The sequence below is a fragment of the Protopterus annectens genome, chromosome 17.part0, assembly GCF_019279795.1.
Source record: "Protopterus annectens isolate FY-2018-M chromosome 17.part0, PAN1.0, whole genome shotgun sequence".
In the NCBI taxonomy this organism is placed as follows: domain Eukaryota; kingdom Metazoa; phylum Chordata; order Ceratodontiformes; family Protopteridae; genus Protopterus; species Protopterus annectens.
The window spans coordinates 586,065,403-586,091,534 of NC_056751.1; the positions used below are offsets into that span (position 1 = coordinate 586,065,403).

The 26,132-nt window shown below is 43.1% G+C and overlaps 1 protein-coding gene across 1 annotated transcript in view; it reads left to right on the forward strand.

The window, feature by feature from the left end:
* PPP1R12C (protein phosphatase 1 regulatory subunit 12C) overlaps positions 1–26,132 on the forward strand; it is a gene marked incomplete in the record, with an annotated part of 1,670,410 nt that overhangs the window by 1,180,746 nt on the left and 463,532 nt on the right. The window contains 1 exon segment of the mRNA XM_044059211.1: positions 22,646–22,701. Within this exon segment, the coding sequence (XP_043915146.1) occupies positions 22,646–22,701 (56 nt within the window).

The following is a 26,132-nucleotide window of genomic DNA, read 5'->3' on the forward strand; positions in this document are numbered from 1 at the left end:
CACAACTACTGTCCCAGCAAAACAGTCAGATCCTGCACAATCAACTACAAACTCTGAACCTGGCAGCATGGCTGATCATGTAGTCATACAAACAACACCTCTCAGTAAAGCTATAGATGGATGTCATTTTGGAAGCCAGAAGGCCTAGTACTAGAAAATCTTGTCCGCATAAGATTTTCTAGTACTAGGCCTTCTGGCTTCCAAAATTCTGTGCTTGGAATCAAGCACAAGGAACCGATACAGATGAACCAAATATTCCTCAGATATTGCTGTACTTAACTGAGATGCTTGACAAAGGCCGTTCTTTCTCATCAACTAAAATACATGCCTCTGCCATTTCGGCTCATTACAATACAGAGCCACCAATCTTTTCTCATCCTTTACTAAAGCAGTATCTTAGAGAAGCCAAAAATTTAAGGCCTCCTAGAAGATCACCATTGCTTGCATGGGACCTTAATTATCTGTTGGAAAAGCTCACCTTGCCTCCATTTGAACCAACTGCTACCGCTGATATAAAGTTCTGATCATGAAAAACAGCTCTGCTTCTAGTAATTACTTCAGCCAGAAGAGTTTCAGAGCTACAGACCCTCATGGCTATAGAGCCTTTTATCATATTTTACCCAGGCATGGTATCTCTGAGGACAAATCCTACTTTTATGCCTAAGGTGGTTTCCAGTGTGGCCCTTAACCAAACAGTTCATGTGTCAACCTTTTATCCAAATCCACAGAACAAGGGGGAGAGAATTCTGCATTCCTTGGATGTGCACAGACAACTAAGATTCTACTTAAGCAGGACTAAAGCTCTAAGAAAAACTGAGCAATTACTAGTGACATATGCTGCAGGATCAGAGGGCAAGGCTATTTCAAAGCAGACAATTTCAAAGTGGATAAGCCACTGCATCAGTTTTTGCTACTTACACCATGGTAAACCTGTGCCCAAGGGCATTAGGTCTCATTCCACCAGAGCTGTAGCTACTTCAGCCTTTCTAAGGGGAGTACCAACCAAAGACATTCTAGTGGCTGCTACTTGGAGTTCTGTTCACACCTTTACAAAGCATTATCGTTTGCCTCTTTACTCTAAATCCAGAGCAGGCTTTGCCACTGCAGTTCTGCAGGGCCTTATAGCCGCTCCTATTGCTGTTTAGCTCCAGGCCCCCCCCAACCATAGCTTTGGGATTCTACCCAAATGTAATGACTGCAACAGTGAAACACGAAGAACATAGTACAGTTGTGTACACTTACCATAAATGTAGATGTTCGAGTGTATTCACTGTTGCAGTCCAGGTTACCCTCCCGCAATCCCCTTGTCATTCTGGAGTTTATCTTTCCTTCTCTGTCTTCTACAACCTATGTGGTGTATTTGCTTGTAGATGAAAGTAAAGTTTATATTGATGCATGTATGTATATATGTATATGTGTGTGTGTGTGTATATATATATATATATATATATATATATATATATATATATATATATATATATATATATATATATATATATATATATTTTTTTTTTTTGCTACCTTTTTGGGGGCCACCTGACATCGGGGGCAAGAAAAACTAAAGAAAATGGCGTCGGCTGCATGTTTTATACCCCTGATGACCTGACGTCATGGAAGAGGAGACAGCAACCAACGCAGGGCCTAAGACTTTGGAATTCAGGCTGACTGAGGGCAACCTGCCAGCAGATTACCCAAATGTAATGACTGCAACAGTGAATACACTCGAACATCTACATTTATGGTAAGTGTACACAACTGTATTTCTCCAGTTTGGTTCTCTGCTGAGATGGTGTTCCATGTAGAGCCTGCATGTTCTGCCTTTGTTTGCATGAGTTTTCACAAGGTGCTCCGTTTTCATCCCACATTCTAAAGACATGCTATATGGTAGATCAAGAACTCTGTAGTACTTATAGGTATGTGCATTTGTGATATGGAAGAAGGACTTGGCAACCTAATTCCCTTTCCCTCTTAGCTTTGTAAACTGTTTGGGTAGCATTGGTTGCCCATGTGGTCACTCTAGGCGTTGGGTGGAACTCCTAAAAGACAAGTGGACCCCTCCCCCAAAACAAAGTGAATTGATATTGATTGATAAATTAGTATGCGAGATGGAGTAATGTATCTGGATTCAGATTATGGCAATTTTTGTATATTTAGGTAAAACACAGCTCTTACTTGTGAAGGTGAAAAACTAAGTTACAGTGGATATAAAAAGTGTACACACCTTTTTTAAAATGCCAGGTTTTTGTGATGTAAAAAAATGAGACCACAGTAAATCATTTCAAAATTTTCCCCACCTTTAATGAGAGCTATAACCTGTATTATTCAATTGAAAAACAAACAAATCTGTTGGGGAAAAATATAAAAAATAAAAAACGTACAATAAGCTGGTTGCATAAGTGTGCACACTCTTAAACTAATACTTTGTTGAAGCACCTTTTGATTTAAGTACAGCATTCAGCTTTCTTGGGTAGGAGTCTATCAGCATGGCACACCTTAACTTAGCAATATTTGCCCACTCTTTCTTGCAGAAGCGCTCCAAATCTGTCAGATTGCAAGGGCATCTCTTGTGCACAGCCCCTCTTCTATTTGATTTAGGTCTGGGCTCTTGCTGGGCCATTCCAAAACTTTAATTTTCTTCTGGTGAAGCCATTCTTTTGTTTTGGATGTATGCTTGGGGTCATTGTCATGTTGAAAGGTGAAATTCCTCTTCATCTTCAGCTTTCTAGCAGATGCCTGAAGGTTTTGGGCCAAAAGTGACTGGTATTTGGAACTGTTCATAATTCCCACCAACTTGATTAAAGTCTCAGTTCCAGCTGAGAAAAAAGCAACCCCAAAGCATGATACTGCCACCACCATGCTTCACCGTGGGGATGGTGTTCTTTTGATGATGTGAAGTGCTGTTTTTGTGCCAAACGTACCTTTTGGAATTGTGGCCAAAAAGTTCAACCTTGGTCTCATCAGACTACATTTGTTTGGGAGACGTGATGTATTATTTTGCGAATTTTAGCTGGGCCTGGATGTTTTTCTGTGTAAGAAAAGGCTTTTGTCTTGTGACCCTACCCCCTAGTCCAGACGTGAAGAATACAGGAGATTGTTGTCACATGTAGTACACAACCAGTACTTGCCAGAGATTCCTACAGCTCCTTCAGTGTTGCTGCAAGTCTGTTGGCCACCTCCCTGACCAGTTTTCATCTTGTCTTTTCATCAGTTTTGGAGGGGAAGTCCAGTTCTTTGCAACGGTCACTGTTGTCCCATATTTTCTCCACTTTTTGATGACTTGTCTTCTCTGTGTCAGAAAACAAATGCCAACTCTCCAATGCACAAAACAAACTCTCAGTAGAAAGACCACTTTAATACAAAGAGCAGAGCTTTCGGATACAATCCTTCATCAATACTAAAAATTCAAAAGTACTTGCACAGTATATATAGGTCTAAAAAGTCACATGACCGACAGCCAAAAAATCACTTGACTTAATGCAAACATCATCACATGAAAAATAAAACACAATATTTAAATCTTGATGATATCACAAATCTATATATAACAACCTACAAGGTGTATGCACATGTGAATAAAAATAAAAAATAACATAAAAAATAAAAATATAAAAAATATAAAAATAATAGAATAAGATACATCTCATAGTCTAGACTTACTGAGCTTAACCAAAATTGGTTTAAGGCTAACCATGCTATTTAGACCGGGGGCTAAATCACTTGCCAGCCTAACTATCCATCCATATTCTTTAATTTCCAGTTTATTATTTATATCCCCACCTCTGGGAGAGGGTTGTACATGATCTATAACCCTAAACTTAAACAAATGTTGCTGGCCATACTCCAGTCTATGTCTATATAAAGCATTGGTGTCCACACATCTCCTAATCTCAGACTTATGTTCTGTGATCCTTTCTTTAAACTTGCATGTGGTTTTGCCTACATAGAACGAATCACATACCACACAGGAGGCTAAATAGACCACATGAGTTGTTGCACATGTTGCCGTTACGTTAAACTTAAACATTTTCCTACTTACTGGATGTTCAAACATACCTATATCCTCATCAACAATATCATCACAGCATGAGCAGTTAAAGCATTTGCGCGTACCTATGCCACCAAAAGTTGCATCTTGTTATTAGTGAGGAAATCTTTATAACAGAGAACACTTTTAAGGGTTCTCATATTCCTATAGGCAAAATGGGGTGTGCTCCCCAAAATTGCCTTCAGTTCATTAGAGGCCATTAATATTAGCCAATTCTTGGATATAATATATTTAATAGAGGGAGATCTCGTACTGAATGAAGTAACATACCTAATCTCTGTACTATCTTTACTACATGAACTTGACAGGCCACTGTCCTGTACCTCTGTAATATTAGTCAAGAAGACGGGGGCCAACCTCGTCTTTCTATCCTCTAGCATCTTTAATTTCTCATCAGCCATGAGGGTACTGTCATACCCACTATAGGTAAAATCCGCTATCATCTCACCCAACTGTTCAATAAAGCACTGGTCGTCATTATTGAACCTATTCAGTCTACATAACTGAGACCTGACTGTGCTTCTAAAGGTATGTGGTGCATGCATGCTGCTAGCATGCATATACCTTCCTGCACAAGCATCCTTCCTGTGTAAGCTGGTTTGTAGATCACCCTCAAGAGTCAAATTAATATCCAGAAAAGTGATGACGGTTTCAGAATAACACATTTTAAACTTCAAAAAGGAAGATGCTGAATTTAGATAGACTAAAAACCCATCCAAGTCGACCAGCGTACCTTCCCATAATAGAAAACAGTCATCCACGAAACGTTGGAAAAACTTTATACTATGTCTATATGGATTTAAGTCACTAAATAGATGTTTCCTTTCCCATTGGTACAGTACTAAGTTGGCATACGTATTAGCTACGGAGGTGCCCATAGCTACCCCCGTCAACTGAAGATACATGGACTCATTAAAAAGAAAAACATTATTTTTCAAAACCACATCCATACGTGTGCATATCTTTTCAATATTGTCAAAATTTGGGTTAGGACAAGAGACCAGAAATTCCCTTAGTAAATCTAAACCAGCATCAATTGGGATGACCGTAAATAAAGACACAATGTCTAGAGTTACCAAATAATGCCTCTTCATAGCCAAATAAGGCTTACCTACACCATACCAAACCTTTAGTTTTTGCACAAAATCAATGGTGTCACATAAGATAGAGTTACACTTAATAAGGTATGGTTGGAGCTGTTCATGTAGATAAATTGAAAGGGGCTCGGTTACCCAACCAGCTCCCGAAACTATGGGCCTCATTGGTGGATCTGTTAGTGATTTATGGATTTTGGGAATCCCATACAGCTGTGGAGTAACTGGACAGGGTACAGTCAAATAGTTGAATAAATCCAAATCTATATCACCCTGAAGTTGTCAATCATAGATTACCATATAGTCTTCACTGTGTTCCATGGTATATCCAATGCTGTGGACATTTTTTTTGTACCCTTCTCCTGACTGATATCTTTCAGCAATGAGATCCCTTTGATGCTTTGTAAGCTCTCTGAGAACCATGGCTTTTGCTGTAGCAGGCAACTAAGTAAATGTCAGGAAAGTCTACCTAAAACAGTTTAACTTTATTTAGGGTTAATCAGAGTGTCTTGAATTGATGGCAGGTGTGTACCCAAGAAGACTGAATTTTGTAATTAAATCAAAAGGTGCGTAAACAAAGTATTAGTTTAAGGGTGTGCACACTTGTACAGCCAGCTTATTGTACGTGTTTTATTTTTTAATTTTATCCCCCCTAAGATTTGTTTGTTTTTCAACTGAATTGTATAGGTTAGGTCACATTAAAGGTGGGAAAAGTTTTGAAATGATTTATTGTGATCTCATTTTAACAGGGGTGTGTATACTTTTTATATCCACTGTATGTGATGCCAACCCATGTCTACTTAAAAAAAAAAAAAAAGACCATTTCCCTTCAGTGATAGAGATTAACTTTAGTATCGTGGCATAAAATACAAGATGAGGGCATGCACATTAAAGGTACAAGCAGCAAGTTATAGATCCCATCCGCAAACATGATCTCAGTAAAAGTAAGCAATTCCTTGACTGCTAGTGTTATTAATAAGACATGCACATAGAGTATGTGTCAGAATGCATGTGCAGTGGAAGAAACCCTTATGACATACAAATTTCATTATTCCTCCATCACCAGCTTAGTACAAATATCATAATACAGATGAAAAAGTGGGTCCAAGTGTTTGAGCTTTCAGACTGAGTCCTACTTCCAGAACACCAGAAGAGTATGCATGTAACCAAAAATTGTCCCCTAGATAAGATCCACCACTGCTTAATAGAGAAAAGAGAAACTTCAGGTCTCAAATTGTATGGCCATACCTTTATTCATGTATGAACTGCTTCACGTGAGCTTGCTGCAAGAAAAAAAAAATGTAGGACAAAACTGAAATTGCTCACATTCTGGGGTGAGATTATATGAACAGACAGTTAAATTTTTAAACTTGCTAGTCATTGGTTCAGAAGTAACTCCATGGTAGTGGGAGTATCTGAATTGATTATCTTCGTTGGGGTATTGACCATAAAAGTCTCATTCTGTCCCACTTTAAAGGTAGAGATTGGTGGTGACAGTAACATTGTTTTGCTTAAGTTCTTTTACGTAATCAAGAAGGTTTGATAGAGCATAGTATCTGCTGCTGGTACACACAAAGAGGTTTTGGTTGATTTTTGTTTGCTCTCTCCTTTGGTTTTCCACAGCAATGTTCTCTTTTTTTCACCCTGGGATTTTTTTTTTTAGCCTGTATAAGGCCTTTTGGGCTGCTTATGTACTGTAAAAGGGGTCTTGAATACAAGCTGGCTGTTTCAACACTGAAACTGTGCAGGTAAGTACCTTAGGAGACTGGATTCTCATCCCTGAACTCCACATCGAGCAGACAAAAGGCAAATGTAAGGTTCTCATTTGGGCATTGACAGTATCTAGATGTCCTTCAAGAATGCAACTGCAGTCATAACATGTGGGTTGTCCTGCCTCAGGCAGCCCTCGGTCGGCCGGATTCCAAAGTCTGGGTCCGACGTCGGCTGATGTCACATTTCTCTCCGACGTCAGAGCGGCTGGAGTACATAAGCATCAGCCGACGCCATTTTCTCCAGTCTTTCTTGCCGCGCGGTGCCCGAAGCAGAAGCATTTCACAAGTGCCGGTCGGTCAGCTTCTGTATTCTACGATACCGAAGTCATCAGAAAAGCTAAGTACCCCGTTGGGGACCTTTTCTTGCCTCAGCCGATGTCATAAATTACTGAAAAAGTTAACAATTGTCTTTTTTGTGGTAAACAAATACCTCATAAGGATTTCCACTCTTACTGCCTCCCTTGCCTGGGCCCAGACCACGACGTCTCGGCCTGTGTAGCCTGTGCTCGCTTCAACAAGTTCGCTGAAGATTTTTTCGGCGATAAATTTGCCTACACCATGCCGTCGGATCTTCCGACATCGCAAACTCCCAAAAAGCGAAAAGACCGGGACCGACATCCTCGGCCCGCGTCTACCACCGACTCCACGCCAAAACCTAACGCGAGTGCTCCGGTTCCCTCTGAGACGGTCTCTCCACCACTCCGAACCGAAGACACCGCATTACCGACGACTCCGATTCCAGACATTACTCCGACGCCAGTTATAGACTTTCCTCCGGATACCGAAACCAAGGAAATGCCCGAGACCATTGCTGTAGACAAGGTCACTCCTGCACGTGGAGCTGCCAGGCCTCCTATGGCCATGTCTATTAAGGCCTACACTAGGGCTAAGGCAGCCAGCAAAACAAAGCATATTACTTCCAAATCCTTACCTCAGCCGACTCCGGAGACACAAATTATGTCCATGGCTGCTGATTTAATTTCCATGATTAGAGGTTCACAGGCCCATCCTGAGAGAGCATCCCAGCCTCCTCCTGATAAAAGGCCCCGGGTTGAACCCTCTGACCCTACTCCTTCAGATGAAGACTCTGAGGGCTCTGTCCACTCTGATAGCCAGGAAGAGCTCTTCCAGACCTACGAGGACTCGGATGCAGAAGATTCCATCCCTTCGGCCTCCCCTCATGAGGATATTTCTTTTGGGGAAGTTCTGCACACCATGAGGGAACATTTCAAGTGGCAGGGTCAGGAATATTCTGATTCTAGGAAACGCCTTAGGACTTTCCTTAAGAAGCCTCAGCACAGGCCCTTAGCTATTCCTCCTGTACTTGATGTTCTGGATGATTTGTATTCTGACTCTAGTGCTACCCCTGATTCTCTTCCTCCTGCTCCAGCCAAGCCAGACAGGTATTACAGGGTCCCAGAAACTCATTCCCATTTATTCAGGGCCCATACTGCTGATTTGGAAACTATTTCACAGGGGCCTAAAGGAGTTTCAGCCTCCACCTCAAAAATCCTTTGCCCTCCAACAGGGAAGCAAGGTCATTAGAGATGAGGCAAAAAGGTTTACACATCCACTACCTTATCTATGAGAGCTTTAAATTGCCTTTTTCATATGTTACAATATCAGGATTATCTCTTAGAAGATTTACAAAAACATTAGCTTCTCCTGATCCTTTAGACAGGAAGACTTTGCAGGAAGCTGTACATAACACTCAGCAAGTAAGCAATCACTTCCTGCAGTGTGGATATGATGCACTGGAAGCTTCATGTAGGGCAGCTATGACAGGGGCGGTGATTCGTAGACATGCTTGGTTAAAAGATCAACCTCTACCAGATCATGTAAAAGCAAAACTTCTGGATGCGCCTTTGGAAAAGAACAAGCTTTTGGTGCAAATGCTAAGGATGTGTTAAAGACCATCAAGAAAAAGCAAAATCAGTTCAGACTGTGAAAGATTTCCTCCAGGTTCAACCCCCCAGATTCAGTAGGAATTGGCCTTCAAAAAACTGGTCCTTTCCTAATCCAGAAAAGTTTCAAAGGGGTAAGAACAGACGTGGCCGAGGAAGAGGCGAATACAGAGGCCCTTACAGGGGACGACAATGGCAGCCAGGAAACCAAAGAAGTGACGCAGGGGTTTCACCTGCCCAACAACCACAAACTCAATGACTTTCCTCTACTACCGCCTACCAGGGAACAACTAGAAGCTCCCTTGGGCGGGAAATTATCTCTGTTTGTAGAAAACTGGGACAGACTGACAAAGGAAAAATGGATTTTGGACATTATAGACCGAGGGTACAGGTTTCATTTTCATACCTTACCAAGAAAACAAGGCATGCCAAACCTACCACAAAATCAAAGGGCAGAGGCTATCAAGCAAATCACTCTGCTGACTCGAATGAAAGCAATAGAAAGAGTTCCACAACAAGAACAAGAACAGGGGTTTTACTCAAGACTGTTCCTTGTTCCAAGAAAAGAATCTCAATGGAGACCAATACTGGACTTGTCCGCATTAAACACCTTTCTCATAGTACCAAAGTTCAAAATGCTGACTCTTCAGCAACTCCTTCCTATGCTGGGCAAGGAGTCGTGGCTGATTACTCTGGACCTGAAGGAGGCATACCTGCATGTCCCTATCAGACACAGCTGCAGAAGATACCTCAGATTTCTTGCAGGGCCAGAGCATTATCAATTCTCAGCATTGCCATTTGGCTTATCTACTGCGCCCAGAGTATTTACAAAATGCCTGGCTTCAGTAATTGCTCATTGCAGGCTCCAGGGTATACAAATTTACCCGTACCTGGACGACTGCCTCATACAAGCGGACGACAAATTGATGTTGACAAAAAACCTGGATTATGTCATACGATTACTTCAAGCTCTGGGATACACAGTCAACTTCCAAAAGTCAAGACTGCAGCCATCCCAGCAAATAATCTTCTTAGGAGCCAAACTAGACACAGCCTCTCAGATGGCTTACCTGACAGAAGACAAGCAAGAGAAGTTAACTCATTACTTCAAAGGTTTAGCAAAACTCACCCAGATGACTGCAAGGAGATTCCTACAGGCCCTGGGTTACATGGCATCCTGCATTCTACTGGTTCCATTAGCAAAACTACACATGAGAAAGTTTCAATGGTACCTAAAAAGCATTTGGTCTCAACACAGCAACAACTTGGAGACAATCATACCACTCATTCCATGCCTACAAAAGGAATTCCTATGGTGGGCCTCGGTGAGCCAGGAAAACACAGGTATGTCATTCAAAAAACCACAGATAACACAGACCATGACTACAGACGCCTCAGACCTTGGATGGGGCGACATGGAAGGCAGGTGTATACAAGGACAATGGTCTCCAAAGGAAACACATCTGCATATAAACCAAAAGGAAATGCTGGCAGTAATGCATGCCATCGAGGCTTTTCAACACCAACTCCAGCAAGGCCATTTAATGATACGGACAGACAACACCACTGTGATGTGGTACATAAACAAGCAGGGGGGCACCCACTCTTACCCCCTTTGCAGACTGACAATGCAGCTTTGGGAGAAATCACTGAGCCTAAACATCCAGTTACAATCCCAGTTTGTTCCAGGAAAAGACAATGTGTTGGCGGACAGCCTAAGCAGGAATTTTGCAGATCCACACGAGTGGAGGTTACATCCGAAGGCCTTCAGACAACTCACTTCGACATGGGGCAAACCAGAAGTGGACCTATTTGCCTCTCACCTCAACCATCTTTTACTTTTGACTCAACACAATTTTGAAACACTGCATCCAAACCTTCAGACACTGCAGCTAACAACCTGGGAGATCCCATAAATAACTTCAGCTTATCTCTCTCCAAGGAAGTTCAGCGGATACTAACAGAGGCTCGAAGACCATCCACCAGAAAGGTTTACTTAGCAAAGTGGAAAAGATTCAGCAATTGGAATACCAGCAAGGGACATGATGCATCATTGCTGAACATCCCACTTATCTTGGAATATTTGGCAGATATGTTAAAGAACTGCCTCTCATATTCTTCCATAAAGATACATGCATCTGCTATTTCAGCTAGATACAACACTGATCCTCCTGTTTTCTCTCACCCCTTACTAAGACAATTCCTCAGGGAATCAAGAACATTAAGCCACCAAGAAAGGCCCCAGTGCCAGCCTGGGACCTCAATTTTGTCTTAGAAAAACTGACTCTACCTCCTTTTGAGCCAGCAGCTTCAGTTGACTTGCAATTTCTCTCATGGAAGACAGCTTTCCTGTTGGCAATTACCTCAACAAGAAGGGTTTCGGAGCTACAGGCCCTAATGGCAATACCACCCTTTATTATTTTCCACAGAGACAGGGTTTCATTAAGGACCAACCCTACTTTTATGCCAAAGGTGGTATCTAGGGTTTGTCATTGGAGGAACCAAAAGATCAAAGCATAGAACTTCTGGAGTATCTGGCCGAACTTCTTCATTCAGGCCCTTCAGGCCAGCTCCTCCTCCATGTTGTCAGCTAAGATACATTTTTCAGCTTTACCTCCAAGGTTTTTGGCACACCATTACCTTTTCCCTCTCCTCAGGGGAAAGAGATGTAACCAGCTTCCAAGGACCACTTTTACCCCCTTGGGACCCAAATTTGCCCTTTCTTTGAATTTTGTCAGCGAAAATAAGTAGCCCCAACAGACCTACAACAGCACACTGCAGAGGCTGGCCCACTTGTGAAAATACTTTTGCAAGGGAGGGTTTCCACTGCAACAGGCCCCTATCTGCAACCAAACTAATTAATGGCTTGCCCAAGAATCTTTCCCTTGAGGGGACAATCCCACGTTTGCATCCTACAGGTGTATTTTCCAAGGTAATCTCCAGTCTTTAAACCCACCAGGCCTACCTTCACCTGACTAAAAAAGGGGCCAACACAGGGAAATACGGATGTGCATGAGCAGCATAGCTGGACAGCTGGAACTACTACAAAAGAAGAACGCTTAGAAAACAACAGACAACAGGAAACCAGCCCAAAAGCAAGGGAAAACAAACAATCAATTTCCACAGACAAAATCAAATGGATATACTATTACTCCTTCCATGAACCAATTCTCCATGGAATAACCAATCATTACACAAGGCAGCAGCCACTACCACACAACCTTCTTAGGAGGCCCTAAAGCAGGAGGAAGTGGCTGCTGAAGTATTATTTATACGCTACTTGGACCTCCGTGCATACATTTGCCAAGCATTCGGCAGGGGTTGGCAGGGTGCTCCACTGCAAGGGATCAGGGATCCTAAACAAATCAGGGATCCTCCTCCTACCTCCCTCTAGTGGCTCCCTCTTTCTACCCACTATGGTATTCTACCCAATGGACGCAGTACAGCATCCATGAGACATAGTACTACCATAAATGTAGATGGATAACATGTGCAGATCAAAGTCTGCCTCCCTCCCCTCCTCCCCCTCCTTCCCCTCCCTCCTGGTTTACCCTCCTAATAGCTAGCTAGCTAGCTGGGAGTCTTGTGTTTTATAGTGTATATGTTTGTATATATGTATTGTTGTTTTTGCCTATGTTCTATGAAACATTGGCATCTTTGAAACATTGGCATCTATCCAAAATTGCTAAGGGCATCTGGGGAACTGGGCAAGAAAAAAACACTGAAAAATGGCGCTTTTTATGTGAAGACCCCAAGACCCACAGGAGATGACGGGTGGAGGCGATGTCAGTCGGACCGACCTTTGGAATCGACCCGACTGCAGGGCTGCCTGACGACAGGACAACCCACTTTTTCTCTAAATCAAGCCATTCATCTGCCTGCTTTCTTCCCCAATCCTGAGAATAAGGGGAAAGACTTTGCATACCTTGGACATTCACAGACAACTTCGATACTACCTGGACAGAACCAAGGCCAGTAGGAAGTCTGAACAACTTTTGTAGCTTATACCCTGCAGTCCAAGGAAAAGCAATTTCAAAACAGACTATTTCTAAATGGATTGGACATTGCATCAGATTCTGTTATTCCTTTCATGGAAAGACTGTTCCAGCCAATGTCAGACCACACTCCACCAGAGCTACAGCCACCTCTACAGCATTTTTAAGAAGGGTGCCTACCAAGGACATTCTAGAAGCTGCTACATGGAGCTCCGTGCATACATTCTCCAAACACTACAATCTCCCTCTATATTCCAGATCCAGAGCAGGCTTTGCTTCGGCAGTCCTGCAGGGTTTGATTGCCACACCATCTCTTTCCTAGTGCATACCTCCTCCCCCAGCTAAGCTATGGTATTCTACCCACATGTTATGACTGCAGTTGCATTCTTGAAGGACATAGTACAGTTTTGTACCTACCATAAATGTAGATGTCCGATAGACATGCAACTGCAGTCGGATTTTCCCTCCCTCCATACCCCTCTATGCCTAGGGTCCACTCCTATCCCTCTTACTCTTAGCTTGGGATATCTGTTATGGTGTATTTGTTTTATTGCTCATTTATTTGTTTGGAATCCTGTTTTTGTCTTCCAATTTGATTACAGCCTTCCTTGGAGGGCACCTGGCATCTGGGGTAAGAAACACTGAAGAAAATGGCGTCGGCTGATGCTTATGTACTCCAGTCGCTCTGACGTCGGAGAGAAATGCGACATCAGCCGACGTCGGACCCAGACTTTGGAATCCGGCCGACCGAGGGCTGCCTGAGGCAGGACAACCCACATGTTATGACTGCAGTTGCATGTCTATCGGACATCTACATTTATGGTAGGTACAAAACTGTACTTTATATTTTTCCAGAAGATAAAAATTTTATAAGCAAGTACCTTCCTGTGACAGGTTGAAAGTGGGCTCACAGTTACTGCCTCAGCCACACACACAGGAAACGTATAGTTTCTCCAAATAGCTTTAAGCAATCTTTGCATTCATCACTTAACTTTCCAGGCAAACATTAGTGCACTTTTATCTCAGAAACAAAGTAGCTGCCAGTAAAGAGAAGAGTTAGACCCATTACTTAGGTAATGTCTGCTTATGATGTCTTAAATTGGAGTGCTCCCCCTCACTTTAAGAAAGCTGATACCCTCAGTCTCCCAGCAGAGCTATAAATCCCAGCTTTTGATGCCATCGTATTATGATGCCTATAAAATAAACTTCACGAGTGACTGCCTTTTCTTTAGTTGGACCTTGAATATGATGCTCCCACCTTTCCCCTGTTAGGTTCCTTTATGATTTGCCAAGAATTCCATTATCAACTGTTAAACTGTTTTCAAGAAAATTTCAAATTCTGCTGCTTCAATCACTCCACTGTTGCCATATGTTTGTATTCACTTCTCTTCATCTGAACCTGCTTCCCCTTTTTTTCTTTTTTTTTTTAAACTAAGCTCGTTTACTTCAGCATTAAATCCATTAGACATGACAGATGTGCACCAAGCTGTGCTAGAAGAGGTAAGTAGATTACCCCAGTGGTAGTCTATTAGGTGATAGTGTACAACAGAGGGAAAGAAAAAAGTAGGAGCAGAAAAAGAGAGGGAAGAAATACTGCAGCACTGATAAGTAGGACAATCTACTACACCTGTTTGTTCAGATACCACATAACTGTGGAGGTGTCGGTGTATACCAACAGAGAGCCTAATTTCCACAGATGAGAAAATGTCTGCAGTTCTTACAGAAGAGTTCTCATTTTGTTCAGGTTGATGTGTTCTTTCAGGATGGGGGAAAGCCACTTCCCCTGCACTTGGTGGAATCCTGTCCAAGCCCCCCATTCTCTGTCCTAGATATCTGTGTGAAGAATTTGGATGGATGGGACTGGGATGAAAGGAACATCCGTGTTGAGCTTGACCTGTTTTTTCCCCACCAGAGTAGCTCCTTTTTTGAGGTAAGGTAATAGATGGATCAGGGTATCCAGAAGATGGGAATGTTGAAATCAGACTGACTTTTCAGGTACCATTGAATTTTCTGCATATGTAGTCTGGCCAGAGGAAACATTGGAATAACATCTGCCATGAAATCCAAGACCCTAAGTATCCCCCTTGCTGTGCAGTGAGTGAGAGAGAGAGTATGCTTCTGAAAAAAATGACCAGACTGAACTTTTTCCTGAGGAAGAAAGCCAAGCATTTTGCTAATATCTGCCCTACAACACAGAAAGACCAAGTACTGAGTGTGATGAGATTCTTTGATTGTGAAAACCCTAAGATGGGTAGGAGATTTACTATGAAATGGAATTGCTCAAGGAGGGAGTCTGTGAATAGAGCTGTAATGAGTAGGTCATCCAGGTAAAAAATTCTGAATTCCTTGTGAGCGACAGAAAGCTACTAATGGAGCTAGGCATGTTGTAAAAGCTCTTGGTGCCATAGAAAGACCAGCGAGCAAAGTAGTAAACTGAAAATGTGATGAGCCTGAGAAAAATCTGAGGAACCTTCTGCAAGAGGGTGGAATGAGAATCTAGAGGTAGGGATCCTTTAGATCTAGTGGTACAAGAAAGGTTTTGGGTAGAAGGAAGGGCAGAAGAGTGTGCAGAGAGAGCATTGTGAAAGTGGGTACCTTTAGAAGGCTTTTTAGTAGCGAGAGATCAGAAATCTTCTCCGATGTCCTTCCTTCATGGCACGAGAAGAATTCTGGAATAAACCCCATTTCCTCTGAAGGAAGATAGCACTTTTTTATGGTGCCTTGATCTAGTAAGTCCTGAATGATAAGGCCAAACAAAAGGAGCTGGTTTTGTGGAGGAGGGAGGAGGCAGGCACTTCAGGGGATACTTTCCCATGATATGGCATAGCTTTCTTTGTTGATAGAAACTGTTTGTCTGTGGTTATTTCCCGGAAAGAAAGGGACAGATGGTCTTCGTAAGAGTGGTATAGGGACTGAGATTGGGGGGGGGGGGGGTGTAGCTGGGAAAGGTATTCACAAGTTTTAGCCTCCCAAGTGAGATCTACTTGAAGAACATTCCCTAAGTGGTTTGCTGAAAATCTTTTTTGGTGTTTTCCTTTGTGAGTGGACCGAGGGTCTCTCTTAACAAAAGAAGTGGACTTGACTGGGTAGATGTTCTTTGTGTTTCACTGTTGCAGTCATCACATTTGGGTTATCCCTGCCAGGGTAGCCCTCGGCTGACCCGAATACCAGAGACTTAGTATTTCTGCATTGGTTGCTGTCACTCGAGGACTGACGTTAAGTCTTCAGTGATATAAAGTTAGGCAGCCGACGCAGTTACATTAGTCTTTCTTGCCGTGGAGCCCGAAGCAGAAGCAGTTTGCACGAGTGCCAGTCAGCCATTACCTGAGTTTTCATTTCCGAATTGAAGTTGAAGTCTTCTAAAGCTAAGTACCCCATTGGGGATCCTTTTTTCTTGCACTAACCAATGTCAGAAAAAGTTAATAATTGTCTTGCCTGTGGAAAGCAAATACTACACCGAGACTTCTACTCTTACTGCGTCACTTGTCTAGGGCCAGACCACAGCATCCCCTGTTGTAGCTTCTGTGCTTTGTTTAATGCCAGAACTATCCGTCGTCGGGTACTTATTGTAGCCAGATACTTTCATTTACAGTCCTAGTATCCCGATATGGCTTCAGTAAGCCATCCGACAGCAGATCTTCTGAAAAAACGTAAAGATAAAGACAGACTGCACAGGTGTAAACCTACTGATGACGCTTCCATTAAGCCAGTTGTCAGTCCTCCGGTACTCAGTGAGGCACTTTTGTAGCCCCTGACGCCCACTTCAGTTGATTTTGCAGGCCACTACCGAGACCCTTTCGGAGTCCGGTATGCCACAAAACTCTTCTTCGTCTAAGGATCCTGTGGTCATCTCTACCTTGGATGGGTCCAGAGCTGCTGAGCAGGCACCGGCTTCCGAGGAATTCCTTAGCACCACCGAATCGCGACACAAATGGATGTCTTCTTTCGCGACTACCATTCTTTCGAAAACAACCGAGTTCCTTAGGCCCAGGGTTCGAACCACTCCCAAGAAACTGACTACCCACTCTCGGGCATCTGCTACCTTGCCTCAGTCTCAAATGCTTAAAATGGTGGATGACCTTATCATGCTGATCAGGGGAAGCCAAGCTACCCCCTCAAAAAGGAAGAGAGATCTGTCCCTAGTAGTTTTGTCTGATCAAGAGTCAGCTAAATCTGATGCATCTGACTATGAAGACATGCAACCCCTCTCCACTTATGAGGATTCTGATGCAGAGGAATCCATTCCTTCAGCCTCTCCCCTAGAGGATTTTTCCTTTGGGGAAACCCTGCATACATTAAGGGAGCATTTCCAATGGGAGAGTCAGGACTACCCTCAGTCTAAAAAGAGACTCAGGGAATTCCTAGTCCTTCTGCAACACAGACCCTTGGCCACCCCCCCCCCCCCCAGTCCTGGATGTAGTGGATTATGTTTTCCTTGAATCCAGCTGGACTCCTGATGCCCTACCTCCTTCTCCCAGAAAACCAGACAGGTGCTACAGTGTCACTGACTCACACAAATATATTTTTTTAAAAATCCTACAGCTGACCCTGAGGTCATTTATCAAGGGCCTAAAGGGATTAAAGCACCCTCTGCTAAGAATCCCACCCCCTTAGACAGGGATTCCCGAGCATTGGGCAGATAGTGTAAAAAAGTGTACATCTCAGCTACTCTTGCTGTCAGGGCACTAAATTGTCAGTTCCATATGCTTAAATATGAGCAACATACTTTGAAACTCCTTAAACAAAAAACGTCTTCTTTTTCTGCTTGGGCAGATTTACAAAACTTAATGCATTCTGCAAGGCAAGTAACTAAACACACTTTGCACTGTAGTTTTGATGCCCTAGAAACGTCTTGCAGGGCAGCAGTCACTGGATCTGTCATTAGAAGACATGCATGGCTTAAGGAACAACCCCTGCCAGACCATGTCAAATCTAAATTGTTGGATGCCTCCTTGCACAAAGATAAGTTGTCTTAAAAAAGATGAAAGAAAAAGCAAAATCTATGCAAACAGTTAAAGATTTCTTACAGGTCCAGACCCATAGGTTCAGTAGGCATTGTCCCTCCAAGCACTGGTCCTTTCCTGCTCCAAGTAAGCAGAGACAGCAGCCCCAGGGAATGCAGAGATCTCAGCAGTTGGCTACCTCCACTTCAAAACTAGGGAGTTCTAAGCCACCCCCTTATGATAAGAACTCACAATGACTCGCCTCCTCCCGACCTCCCCTCTGCCCACCTTCACTTGCCCCTAGGAGGAAAACTCTCCTTTCCCTCAAGCACCTGGGGCACCATTACCAATGACCAATGGGTTCTGAACATTGTGTGTCAGGGATACAAATTCTCCTTCCACACCCTTCCAACCCCAAAACCATTCCCAGATCTACCACCAAATCAGTGGGCAGAGGCTCAAAAACAAATCCATTCCTTGCTCTCTTTGAGGGCAGTAGAGCACGTTCCTGCAGAACAGATAGGCCAAGACTTCTCCACCACATTCCTATCAGGGAATGATGCAGAAAATATCTCCGCTTCAGGGCAGGATCTCAACACTTTCAGTTCTCTGCGGTTCCCTTTGGCTTATCTAGTGCTCCCAGAGTTTTCACAAAATGCCTGGCTCCGGCCATTGCCTTTTGAAGACCTTAAGAAATATTCACATTTACCCCTACTTAGACAACTGCCTTATTCAGGCAGACAGCCAGGAAAAGCTGCTCAAGCACTTGGCCTTTGTAAAGAACCTACTAACCTCCCTAGGGTACACAGTCAACGAAAAGAAATCAAAACCGGTACTCACTCAAAGGATAATCTTCCTGGGAGCAAGTCTGGACACAGCATCCCAGATAGCATATCTTACAGCAGAGAAACAATTTTTCCTGTCAGCCTACTTCTCTCAACTGGCTACCAGGCCCCAGCTTTCTGCAAGGAAAATACTGCAAGCTCTAGGGTTCATGGCATCTTGCATACTACTCATTCCATATGCCAGACTGCATATGAGGAAACTTCAATGGTACCTAAAGAGCCTTTGGTGTCAACACTCTCAAGACCTGGAAACTCTTCTACCTATAATTCCTTGCCTCAGAAAGGACTTTCTTTAGTGGGCAACAGCATGCTCCCGCAAAAAGGGACTGCCCTTCTCCCCACACCCTGCCGCCCAAGCCCTCACCACAAACACTTCAGATTACACTTGGGGTGCACACCTGGATGGCAGGCGCATACAAGGCCAATGGAGGCCACACCAAATCCCCCTGCACATCAAGTCAAAACGAGATGATGGCTTTGCAGCACACCTTCATACTTTCAACTCCTTCTCTCTCCAGGGGTTCTCCTGATCAAAACAGACAACACCACTGTGATGTGGTACATCAACAAGCAGGGAAGGGGCTCACTCCTACCCTCTATGCAGGCGGGCCATGACCCTTTGGCTCACAGCCTCTTCCATGCAGCTACACGTGTTAGCACAATACCAACCAGGCTCTCTCAGCTCCCTGGCAGACCAATTAAGCAGAAACCTTCTGGACCCACACGAGTGGCAGCTCAACAGAAGTACATTCGCCCTAATAACTCAGAAATGAAGAACCTTGAAGGTTGACCTTTTTGCCTCCCACGTCAGCCATCAGCTCAGCAAATTCTGCACCAGGGAGCATCATTGCATGGCTTGGAGAGTGGATACCCTGTCCTTCCCTTGAGTCAACTTCTCGGTCTGTGCCTTTCCTCCCCTTCCTCTCATCCCCAGGGTACTGCTCAAAATAAGGGAGGAAAAACCAATGACCATTCTTATAGCTCCAGACTGGCACCGACAGCACTGGTACCCCTTGCTGCGCAGCCTGTCCCTGCTGCCTCCATGGCATCTTCCTCAGATTCCAAACCTCCTAACCCAGAGGGAAGGGGAATTCATGCATCCCCAATTGCAGACACAGCTTGGCTTATTCCCTAACCCCAAACCAATCTACCATCCTCAGTAAACAGGTTCTGGATGTTATCCGTGAGGCCAGATGTCCTAGCACCAGAAAGTCTTATGCAGATGAATGGAAAAGGTTCTGCACTTGGATCCAGGCTAAAGGAGCCAGTATGGCACAGCCCTCCATCCCTCTCATCCTGGATTACTTAGCTGACCTACTACACATTGGTCTCTCTTTCTCCCCTGTAAAAATTCATGCCTCTGCTATTTCTGCTCATTTTCCCACTGAGCAGCCCCTTTTCTCACACCCTTTGATCAAACCGTTCTTCAGAGGGACTAGCTACTTGAGGCCCCCCAGAAGGGCACCAACACTGGCTTGGGACCTTAACTTTGTCTTGGAAAAGCTCACCCTGCCTTCTTTTGAACCAAGTTCTTCTGCGGAGCTAAAATTTCTCTCCTGGAAGACAGCCTTCCTTCTGGCCATCACTTCAGCCAGAAGAGTCTCTGAGCTGCAAGCAGTCATGGCCGTGGAACTCCAACTTCCATGCAGTCCGGGTACCCCTCAGAACTAACCATCCTTTATGCCCATGGTGGTGTCCAGTGTGGCTCTCAACCAATCCATTCATTTGCCCACCTTCTTTCCTAATACACAGAACAAGGGAGAAAGGATTCTTCACTCTGTAGATGTGCACAGACAGCTCAGATAATACCTGGACAGGACTAAATCCTTCAGAAAGTCTGAGCAATTGCTGGTTAGCTTTGCTACAGGGGCAGAAGGCAAAGCCATCTCCAAGCAAACCATTTCCAAATGGATAGCACACTTCATCCATTTCTGCTACCAAACAGCATGGTAAGCCTCCCCCAAGGGGGTCAGGACACACTCCATTAAAGCAGCCTCCACCTCTGCAGCTTTCCTTAGGGGAGTCCCCAACAGGGACATGCTAGAGGCTGCCACCTGGACATCTGTTCACACTTTACCAAGCATTACCTCCCGCCTCTGTTCTCCAAATCCAGGGCAGGATTTGCCTCTGCAGTCTTGCAGGGCATCCTACCCTGCCCCGAACTTCCTTGACTGCCTCCACCCATTTCCTCAGCTTTGGGAATCTACCCAAATGTGATGACTGCAACAGTGAAACATGAAGAACATAGTACAGTTGTGTACACTTACCATAAATGTAGATGTTCGAGTGTATTCACTGTTGCAGTCCTGGTTTCCCTCCCTCCATCCCCTTTTTTTCTCTTTCTCCTTTTGTTACCATTCTTCCTTGTTGTTCTCCTTTACTTACAAGGGACATATTGCTATTTACTTTCCACTGGTGGGGTTCTTCCACCAGAACCTGAGCTCCTGACAGGTTAGGGCAAGAAAAACTAATGTAATGGCGTTGGCTGCCTTACTTTATACAACTGACGACCTGACGTCAGTCCTCAAGCAACAGCAACTGACGCAGAAATACAGTCTCTGGTATTCGGGCCGGCCGAATGCTACCTTGGCAGGGATAACCCAAATGTGATGACTGCAACTGTGAATACACTCGAACATCTACTTTTATGGTATGTGTACACAAGTGTACTTTCCTTTAGTGTTTAGGGACTGTAGAAAGTAAAATTTGCTTGAAGTTATTCATAGCCTTACCCTACTCTTGAAGGGCTTTGAAGAGTTTTGCAGCTTCTTAGCGAAAGAGGATGTCTTTGTGTAGGGGTGAATTTAGGATTTTAGATGTGAAGTTCTCTGGGATGGGTTGCCCGTGCAACCAATTCATAAAGTGTGATGACTGAACCTGTGGCTGCAGCCCTGGAAGAGACATCCACAGGATCATAATTGCATTTGGTGCCATGCCTAGTGATTTGAGTTGCTTGTGACAGTAAGGTCTATATTTGCTGCTCAGAATCTGTATTGTCGGTCTGATATGACCTCATTCAGAGACTGTAGGACAGATGGCCAGTATTTAGTCATCTGTGTTTGGTAATAGCTTTGAACATAAGGGTGGCACATGTAGACATTCTTTCCCCACCTATCCATAACCCTACTGTTCTTGTCTGAGAAGGGTGTTGGCAGTGGGGAGAAGTTTAGAAGGCTTATTCAAGGAAAGGGAAGACAACATTAGGGTCAGCCCCAGGGTTCTTATAGAGGCATTTTAATTCATCAAGCACCTTTTAGAATCTTTCTGGTTTTCTAGGTACTGGTGGTTGAAAATCTGGAGCTGGACTTGGTAAGTTCTTACACAACTATACTTTCTTTGCTAGTGTTATATGTCAAAATCTGTATTAGTTACATTTTAATTGCATTGATTTTCTTGTGTCACAGCACATGAGCTGTCTAAAGTAGGCATGTTATGGATCAGTAGATTACCCTGGTGTATAAGATGCAAATGAGGTAAAATAAAAAGTTTAATTGGGCAACATGTGTTGGGCTTGGAAAGTCCATCCGTTTATATTTGATTTAGATTTTTAATACAAGAAATCTAGTATAATTAACTTTTTTTCTTACAGAATGTAATGTGACTGAACATTTAGAATAGCCACTAAATAAGTGTATCAGAGGAAGAATATTGCAGTTTTATCTTTATTCGGTTAACTGCAGCACTAATTATGCACTGAAAGTAGGCTCTTAGCCCTTGCAGTATTGTGGGCGTCTGTCATTCAGTTATGGTGATCACTATCAGTGGAGTGATAGAACTAATTGATTCCTGTGTATGTAAGAGAAGGGAAAGAATTGCAATCGCAAAATGCTTGCATACCAAAAATAGTGGCATGGAGTGAATTTGACTGTTTTTGTCGTTTTGAGTATTTTAAAAGTATCGAGAGTTGAAGAATTCATGTTTCCTTTTTGTTTGTATAGAGGTGACATAAACTCCGTGAAAATATAGAATATTTCCTGTCACTGTACAACACAGGTCTGGATATTTAAGATCATATGAAACTGAGTTTGTTTTGTCATTTTGTTTCAGGGTGAGGAAAACCATGAGATGGAACATCTAAACCACGAAGAGACCCCTGGCTTGGGGTAGGTAGTGTGATAAAAGCACATGGTTTTGCCAGTGTTCAGCTTCTTAGATGTAGTTATTTAAACTTGATTTTACATTTGCAAGTGTTGAGATTAATAATCCATAAAAAAGCCAGTAGTTTAACAAAGTAACTGCATAGTGTTATAGTTACTTCTAACTTTCTAGTTGGATTGATGTTTCTAAGAAGTCTGAATACTGTAGGTTGTCTCTGAAAGCAGGCCATGCATGTTCTGTACTTCCTTAATATCACTTGTCTGCAGTTATCTGCATTTTTTTGTTCTGGAGCATTGTAAGGTAGTGTTGCTGTCAGAGAGACTTACTTAACTGTGTGGTGTTTTTGGTGTTTCTGTTTTAAACATAGTAGAGAATCCTGCACTACACATATTGAAGACAGATGTCTAAAAACTGCTGCACATCAGAGATTGATGAAGCAATTGAAGTTTCTTCCTGGTTTATGTTCCCAGAATTATGTTATTTTAATGAGGTTAAAACTAGACCGATGTTATTTTAAGGATCAGATCTCAGAACAATGTTATTTTAATGATTTTAGTATGACAGTTGAGATTTAGTGTGCTGCAATTTCGTAGAGTTTGGCAAATGACAGTAAACAGTGTTTCCGTGAAGGACCAGGATTTAACCCTGAGATTTATCTGTCTATACTAGAAGTTTGCTGCAAAAATTGTGGAATAGGACTATGTTTTTCTATTTCTACAGTATTTCCGTAGGTATAGCAGAAAATTAAAATGTATCTGCCCCTTCTCTCTCAACCCTTTGAACCTAAAGGGAATAATTGTATATGGTGGATTGCTGAGAATGAAAATGAAGAAGATTTGGGTGGGTCTTTCTGAATTTAATTTGTTACATCATGTTGAAAATTTTCAAGTGGGTACTGTCAAATTATTTTAAATTGACAAAATTCCTTTTTCATTCCTGCTGTTGTGATTAAGCCTTTTGAAATATTAAGCATGTCTGTTCAAGAACCTCATGTGCCTGTACAAGATGTTAGACGTTTGAGAAGATGAAATACTGTGGCAGATAAACTATTCCCTAAAATCCTCAACCTTGACTTGAAATGGGCAGATGTTCTGCCATTTCACTGTTGCAGTATTCATTATGATAGGGATCCCCTGCCAAGGGAGGCCCAATGTCCAGCCAGTATATCAAAGCCTTTAGGTTGCTTTAAGGTTCGCAGTATGTCACACACACATGCTCCTCGTGTAATGTAGGGCATAAAGTTGACATCCACACGTACCAACCTCAGAATTTCTTTGCCGCCAGTCTGAATGCCAGTGGTACAGCGGTATTCTTCCTCCTTTTGAACCAGCATCATCTTGTGATCTCAAATTTTTATCCTGGAAAACAGTATTTCTTGTGGCCATTACATCTGCCTGCAGAGTGTCAGAACTTCAATCATTATCTATCAGACCTCCCTACATGATTTTCCATGCTGATAGAGTATCTCTCAGAACAAACCCCTCATTTTTACCTAAAGTCTGTTCTGAGTCAAATATCAGTCAGGTCATGGAGCTGCCAGTCTTTTTTCCCAACCACTCTAGCAAATTGGAATACGTGCTGCACAAACTTGATGTTCACAGACAGCTCAGATTTTATCTTGACAGAACTAAGGATATTAGAAAATCAGACCAACTTTTTGTATCCTTCTCTGAAGCTAAAAAAGACAATCCAGTGGCTAAAACAACCTTATCTAAATGGTTATCCGATTGTATAGCCTTTGTGTATGAAAATGCGAGCATGCCATTAATGCACAAACCTAAGGCTCATTCTACCAGAGCTGTCTCTACGTCTTCTGCTTTTCAAGCTAAATTGCCCCTTAGCAATATTTGCGCTGCAGCCACTTCATCTAAGCCTCATACCTTTATCACGCATTACAAAGTAGATTAGGCTTCAGGGGACAGGTCTTCCTTTGGTTCTATGGTACTGAAGAACATACTCCCATGAACTACCCAGGATTGAGGGTGCTAGGGACGCTACCCATCAGTGAGAATAAACGGCGAGATTTACCAACTTCACATAAAAAAGTTATGTACTTACCATAGCGTTTCATGTGAGTTGTTTTTCTCGCCTTTATTCTCACGTCCCTCCCTCCTTCCCCCCTCCTGGCTGACTGCTTTCTTAGAGGCTAGTACCATCCTGGTTATTCAGTTTTTCTTCTTCCCCTTTTGGGAAGTGTTCTTGTTAGAAATATATAAAAGGGTATGTATACTGTTACTCGCAGCAAACAAGATCTGAGGTAATTCCAACAGTGCATTGTGGGATAAGGGGCTTAGTCTCGAGCTACTGGCAAACCTTGAGCTTTGCTATCGGCCGTGTCTGAGCCGAGGATAGGCTCGAACCCATCAGTAAGAATAAAGGCGAGATAAACAACTCGCATGGAATGTTATGGTAAGTACATAACTTCTTTTTAAATGCCATCACTTGTTTGTCAGTCTGAACGCCTGTTCGTTGCTGGTTCGCCAAGCCATTGCAGGTGAGTACGCCGTTGGGGTTTATTGAATCTTATTTTTTGTTGCTTGTGGGGTTTCATGTCATCCAAGAAGGGTAAATACCAGTGTGGAAGACAGATTCCCCATAAAGACCATCACGCGCAGTGCTTGTTTGGTGTCAGTGCTTCCCACAACCATATGTCCTATTTAATCTGCCGGGCCTTTGTTCCTAAGACCCTCCATAATGGGCTTTCTTCTTTGGCTTTGTATCTGGAGAGTCAACGTCTTAAGCTCTTAGCTAAAGACACAGTGGAAGGAACTTCCCATTCTGTGTGGCAGCCGTTCGTGAATGAGGCCAAGAAATCTAGGCCGGATTCTTCTGCTGTACAGCCTCTGTTGAGGCAAGTGAAAACCTGGCGGTTCACCTGGCTCCTTTGTTGGATTCTTTGGCTGCGACTGGTTTGGAGGCAGGCGGGAATCCGACTTTAGACATGTGCTTGGAGGCCTTGCAGATGTTCTCATCGGACGTTCAGGGAGAACCACAGCTGATTATTTCTGTGGGGCCTAGGGATGTTCCTTAAATTTTGGTCAGAGAAGTCCCAACTACAATTATTGAATGCCATCCTGGGTCGGAGCCTTGTACGTTTTATAAGGCAGATGTCCCCTTTAAGAAAAGTCAGATAACTCGGTCTGAGGAAGAGGAATCTACTAGTCCTGATGCTCCTTTTGAGGAAATTTCGTTTGTGGACACAATCTCTAGAATAATAGTTTTTTAATAGGATTGTGCTCAGGTTTCTGAAGTACAGAAAAATTATTTTGAGCTCCTGCTGATGGATTCTCCCAGACTTTCTGCTGCCCCTCTTGTCTTGGCTGCTTTGTTGGATGCCTTTTCTGAAGCTTCTAAGGCTCCTAATAGCCCCCTGCCTCTAAGAAACCTGATAGGTTGTATAAGGTGCCTGAGGACTGTAAATTTCTTTACAAGTACC